This window comes from Tachypleus tridentatus, unplaced genomic scaffold (genome assembly GCF_004210375.1).
Source record: "Tachypleus tridentatus isolate NWPU-2018 unplaced genomic scaffold, ASM421037v1 Hic_cluster_2, whole genome shotgun sequence".
In the NCBI taxonomy this organism is placed as follows: domain Eukaryota; kingdom Metazoa; phylum Arthropoda; class Merostomata; order Xiphosura; family Limulidae; genus Tachypleus; species Tachypleus tridentatus.
In genome coordinates, this window is record NW_027467782.1 from 35,491,827 (window position 1) to 35,497,670 (window position 5,844).

Genomic DNA, 5,844 nt, shown 5'->3' on the forward strand with positions numbered 1-5,844 from the left:
AAAATGTAGAAATTGATCTTTATTCTTAGGTCAGGTTTTGAACGACCAATAGTGACTGAGCTTCATCTTAAGATTTCTTTATTTGGCTGTCTTCTTCATCTGCTGCTGCTAACCCCAGCTTATTACTGCTTTCATCTTAAAGTCAGTCATTTCCTTACTACCTTGCTCTCCTTTTAAAAAGTGAAAAATGTATCGGTTCTTTGTTTCTCCATTTTCAGTTAAGATGCTTTAAATATGCTATGCTGCTGCCTTCAAAAAATCTGCATGATTCCCGACACTAGGCTTATTAGGTCGTCAAAAATGCGATATTAATTTCCTAATTTCTTGACTAACCAATAGTTAATGGCTATCTACTACTTTTATATAGTATTTTAAGAAAAAAATAAATTTATTACAGTTCAAAATTTTCAAAATCAACTAACAAATCACTTTATCAAACAAACTGTGGAAAAATCAATATAAATCTTCAGGAATAAACCACTTAGCCAATTTCACTTTTTGATGGTGGTGATACATTTTCAATATCCGTTTTAGAATATTAACTTAAATTTACGATTACCATTCTAAGTAATGGAACTGAATTATAAACACACTTGCACCTTAAAACCCCCTTTTGTAAACAGTTAATTATGAAAGTTTAAATATTTAAACATTGGTAAGACGTCAATGCCTACTATAAACTGTAACATAATGCTATTTTGGCAACAAGCATTTAACTATTTTTAGATCAGATTTTATTTTCAACTTGACATCGTGTGTAAATGTGGGTTAAATATAAATATTGCTGTTACTGAGATATATTGAAAAATAATAGATTAATGGAGGTTTTTTAATATTTAAATTTGTCAGCTATAAACTGACTTGGGCAGTGGAGGTAGAAGAACTCCTAACATTCTACCAATCATTTATTGGATAACTTCAATATTGTTTAGAAATTTCTTTTTCTTGTGGTTAAAAGCATAATGTGGTACTTGGATTAGTTTTTAAACCAACTACCAGTTTATTTCACAATGATATATTTTTTTACTCTTGCTGTGTTAATGTCTTTTACTTGCACTGTTAATATACATACATACACACATGTACTATGCATATTTCAAATAACTTTTGTAAATGGGTACAGGCTATCAGAAATTAAAATTGTAGATTGTTATACAAGTTATTTGAATATCATACTTCATATTCCTATTAGATAAGAGTAAAAAGTAGTGTTTAAAATAATTCTACACTGTATATAGTATCTCTGTTTTTGCATATAAGAAGTATATATTAAGTGAAGTTGATAAGCAGTCAAAAATAATTTCTCCCTTCTTTTTTGCAGGATTTCAAAGTGTTAAAGCTCCACAGCAGATGTTTTTCTTCCCCATTAGACTCTTTCAAGGTTGGCAAATGTGCAGTGAAGTCACTTCATATTATTCATATTTTTTATTTCTTGTGAATTCTTCCAAGAGCAAAGATAGGTTATATGATCAGTTACTCTGTACTCTGTAAGTGAGCTTGCAAGAAGTACTGTACACAAATATGCAAGCACAATAAACGAGTTCACAGTATGTGTATTTACTTGACCTATTAGATAGTTTATATTACTGGACTTTTCAAGTGCATTTCTCTTCTACCTACTTGATTTAGATGTTTTAAATTAATTATTTTACATTATTTAACTAGGCTATTGACAGTAACCATTTGTGCTTATACACATGCAATGTAAACTTAAAACAAGGCAGTAAACACATGCCTGTTTTTACTACACTTTTCCTCACCCACTTATAACTTGTTCTCAAATTGATCTTAACCTTAAGTCACTTTACATACTTGTATACAATTGTTCTATTAGTATCTGCTAAATAAGTGTAGGCATTTTATGCACCTGCTGTTTAACATTTTAACAGCACTGCTATTGTGTGCTATAATTTCAGAAATGAATACTAGCTCATTGCTGCTCAAAGAGCATACTGTAAAATGTGATGTTAAGGTAGTTCCTTTTGAAAATTTTATGGGTGGAATTTGTGGTTTCAACATGATTGAGCATGAGCTACAATGGCAGGTTTAGGTGGACTGTTCCCAAACATGATAATTCATTTTAACAAACAAATGACTCTCTTCAGGATCCCAAGGTTTGTCATCAGTCTTCTCAACAGAACACATTTAGAAATGTTGCAACTTTAGATTTATTTTTAACTTCAGATATAGAAACCACTGAGAGTAGGTGGAGAACATCTGGGTGTAAATAAAAATTTCCCTTTAGATTTGTTTTGCTGCTTATGAAGATAAGGAATATTTTGGTTACAAATTTTAAAGTGTGTTTTGAAGGGATGTGTCAAGAATTCTGTTTTGAATAAAGTAGCTGAGTTATTTGGAGACTATGATCATTGTAAAAATAATTAAATATTAACAATAAACTTCTTCCTTATGGGAAGAAATGAGTTGCTGCTAGTTAAAAACAGGTTGGCTAATGTGTAAGATTAAAACATTTGAATTTAATTTATAAGTTAACTGGTGAGATAAGACTTGTATTATAGAATATAAAAAATTGGTGAAAACAACAAATTAGGACATCAAGAAAGATTGAGGAGAGAATGGCCAAAAATTTCTAAACAAAATTTTCTTTTAAATGCATTAAAGGTAAACAATATTAGAATGAGAGTAGGACCCTTGAGGTCCTAAAGGAAGGCTATTATATAATTGAGATGGCTGAGTTATTAAATATTACTCTTGTTTTCTGCTACAGTTTCAAGCAGAATTCAACATCTTGTTGATAAATGGAGATGAAGATAACTTCATTAATTCTGAGCTGGTTAAGAAACATTGGAAGTCTTCAACAATAAGACTTCTGGTCCAAATTTTCCCCAGTGGGTCTTGAAGGATGTTAGTACTAAGCAGCTCGCATATTCAATCTATTTTTGAATAGTGTGGCAGACACCAGAGGATGGGACATTAGCTAATGTAACTCCTTTTCAAGGGAAGTGACAGTTCTTGATGACGAGAAATCCACTAGAAATAAATGTATCTCTGAACGGCTGGTACAGGTATTAACAGTTTCCTTGATAAGGAGAGAACAGTGTTTTGACCTTCCTAGATCATCTTCACAGTAAGAAAGAGTTGACAATTGTTCCAGTAATTACTTGTCTTACATCAGTTGTGGAGAAATTTTGGAAAGTCTTGAAACTTCTAAGTTATTTAACAACTTAGAATCTTATGTGATAGTTGACATGACTTTACTAGAGGAGGGGTTAAAGGTGTAGATTTGTATCTGGATTTTCTGAAAATATTTGACAAGATGCCATATAAAAGGCTTGTAAACAAAGCATAACTGTAATCTGTGATGACAAGCAAACTCATATGTAGAGAAAATTATACTCTTAAAACGACTGGTATGGGTAGAGAAAGCACTAATGGAGGAGTGAACAACATTTTGACCTTCTTTGGTCATTGTCAGGTTCACAAAGTATCAGTCAAAGGCTGGCTTTAAGGTTTTTTGTCTAAGTCAGTTTAGAGGATGGAACAACAGGTAGATCAGTAGGTCCTATCTTGTCCCAAAATGTATTATTGTGTATATCAAGAAGCTAAGAAATTAATGGCCTAATACATGTACTTTGTCTCTCTCTCTCTCTTTCTTTTAATTAGTAAATCCTTTTGTTGAAATTTAAGCTAAATAAACTTTGGTTCTAAAAGGTTTTCTTCCTTCTATACATTACACTAAATGATTAGTTTAATGAATGAATTTTGTAGTTTGCAGACCTTGAAATTATTAGGGCCAAACCTTCAGAAACAAGTACAAAGCCTGATGGTAATAATCTAATCTTTGGAAGGCATTTTAGTGACCACATGCTAGAGGTGGAATGGACAACTGCAGAAGGTTGGGGAGTTCCTCGAATCTGTCCCATTCATAACCTGTCTCTACATCCTGGTGCAAAGGTCTTCCACTATGCTCAAGAGGTATGTTCATGTAATAGAAGTAATTTGAAAATAAACATTTAGAGCAAATATTTAATTGTAAAATATTGCATGTGTTTGTGTATGGAGAATGGATGAAAAGGGCAGACATTAGTTGTAGGGAAAAAGATAGAAATTAGTAGAACCATAGTTTCTGTGTGCTACAAATTAATCACAGCACTGAATAGAACTTTAAAAGATCACTTTAGTTTACAAAGCAGCTAATTATATGTAACTGTAGCATATTTCTTAATTTTTTCATGTTTCATATCACATTTGTAAAACTTTATCCATCTTGTTGTTATCTTGAACAGTAATGGTTGTGGGAGTTGCTGCTAGCTTTCTTTTTTTTTTTAATTCTCTTCAGCTTTTTGAAGGTATGAAAGCTTTCAGGGGTGAGGACAACAAGATAAGATTATTCAGACCAGATCTTAACATGAAAAGAATGAGAACCTTAGCAGGGAGATGCTGTTTTCCAGTAAGTACCAATGCACTGAATTATTTATCCACTTGTACTATAGGGTCACATGCACATGAGAGAGAGAGAAAGGGTAAAAACCTTCTCAATTCCCTTAATTTTTGTAAGTTGCAACAAAAGTTCTTATCCTTTTCTTAATAGAATGTAAATTAAAACTTCAACCCATCCTCAAAAGAGTCTTTCCATCATTGGGATCATCCTTATTATTTTCTGATCAAATAAGTTAACCTCTTTGAAATAAGGTGAACATTGGAGGTACTATTCCAAAATAAAACATAACTACAGAATTTATAAAGGCATATAAAATGTTTGTAACTTCATTCTTTCAGGACAACTGTCAAGACCAGTTTTTGGAATGACTAGTTTGTCACTAGTGCTGAATGCTAGGCTTAGGGCCTTTTGAGGAATAATAAAGAAAAGTTGGTTTTTGAAATTGATTTAGTAAATTCTACTTTTGTCAATTTTTACTAAAGGATTCGAGCAATATCCCTCATCCTGAACTGTTGTTAGTTGGACATAACACCGAATAAGGCAGCTGTATTACTTTTAAGCTGGTTAAAGAAATTAAGTGTAAAAACTTGCAAGGATATTGCATCAGATAATACTTGCCTGTGGATTTTGAAGATAGTTAAGGTATGGTCCTGTGAGCCACTATCCAATATTTCTTGTTTCTTCATAATGGGCTGGTGGTTCTATAAGATTGGAATTGCACTAATGATGCTTCTCATTGCAGAAGAGGTAATAAATTTGTCCATAAGGTCATTACTTTTGCATTAGTTGTGGAGAAGTTTGCTTTTAAGATAGTTTCCAAATTTTATTACAAAAATTTATCTCTAGTGGTGTACAGAATGATGTGTGTAGATGGGAAAGGTAGTCACAATTGGGAGAGACTAGAGCATAATTTTGGTACCTTTGCTCTTTTTTATTTATATCAATGGCATAGGTGAATTGGGAATGACTTAAGTTTGTTGATATTAAGATTACACATGTTATAAGTAGTGAATGGATGCTTGTGCTTCATAAAAGAATTGAGTAATTTGCATGTAGGGGCAAATAAATGCAAAGTGGCTTTTAATTATAATAAATGCAAGATAATTTGTGCAAGATACCAAATTTATTTATAAATATAACTTCTATTTAAACAACCTCCATATTGTTTTAGAAGAAAATGTCTTGATGCCCTAGTTGATTAGTCTTGTAAGCCATCCAAGTAATGCCATGTTGCTAGAGGTAGGGCAAATATATTAATTTATAGAAATTCTGAAGTATGAAGAGGTTTTATTTTTCAATGTATAGATCACTGGTTAAGTCTAACTTGATATAATATAAAGTATTGTGCTTCTTACCTTATTAAAGATATTGAACTGTTTGAAATGTTTCAAAGGAGGGTTATTAGGGGTGATACCTGAAGTGAAGTTGTAATGAGAAATTTC

General features: G+C 31.9%; 1 protein-coding gene across 1 annotated transcript; it reads left to right on the forward strand.

Annotated features, from left to right (window-relative positions):
• The first annotated feature begins 525 nt into the window (after positions 1–525).
• LOC143243076 (uncharacterized) lies at positions 526–4,776 on the forward strand. Its single transcript, XM_076486812.1, has 4 exons — positions 526–655; positions 1,322–1,381; positions 3,730–3,936; positions 4,301–4,776. The coding sequence occupies exons 3-4, from the start codon at positions 3,826–3,828 to the stop codon at positions 4,547–4,549; spliced, it is 360 nt and encodes a 119-aa protein (XP_076342927.1). The 5' UTR covers positions 526–655; positions 1,322–1,381; positions 3,730–3,825; the 3' UTR covers positions 4,550–4,776.
• Positions 4,777–5,844: the final 1,068 nt, after the last annotated feature.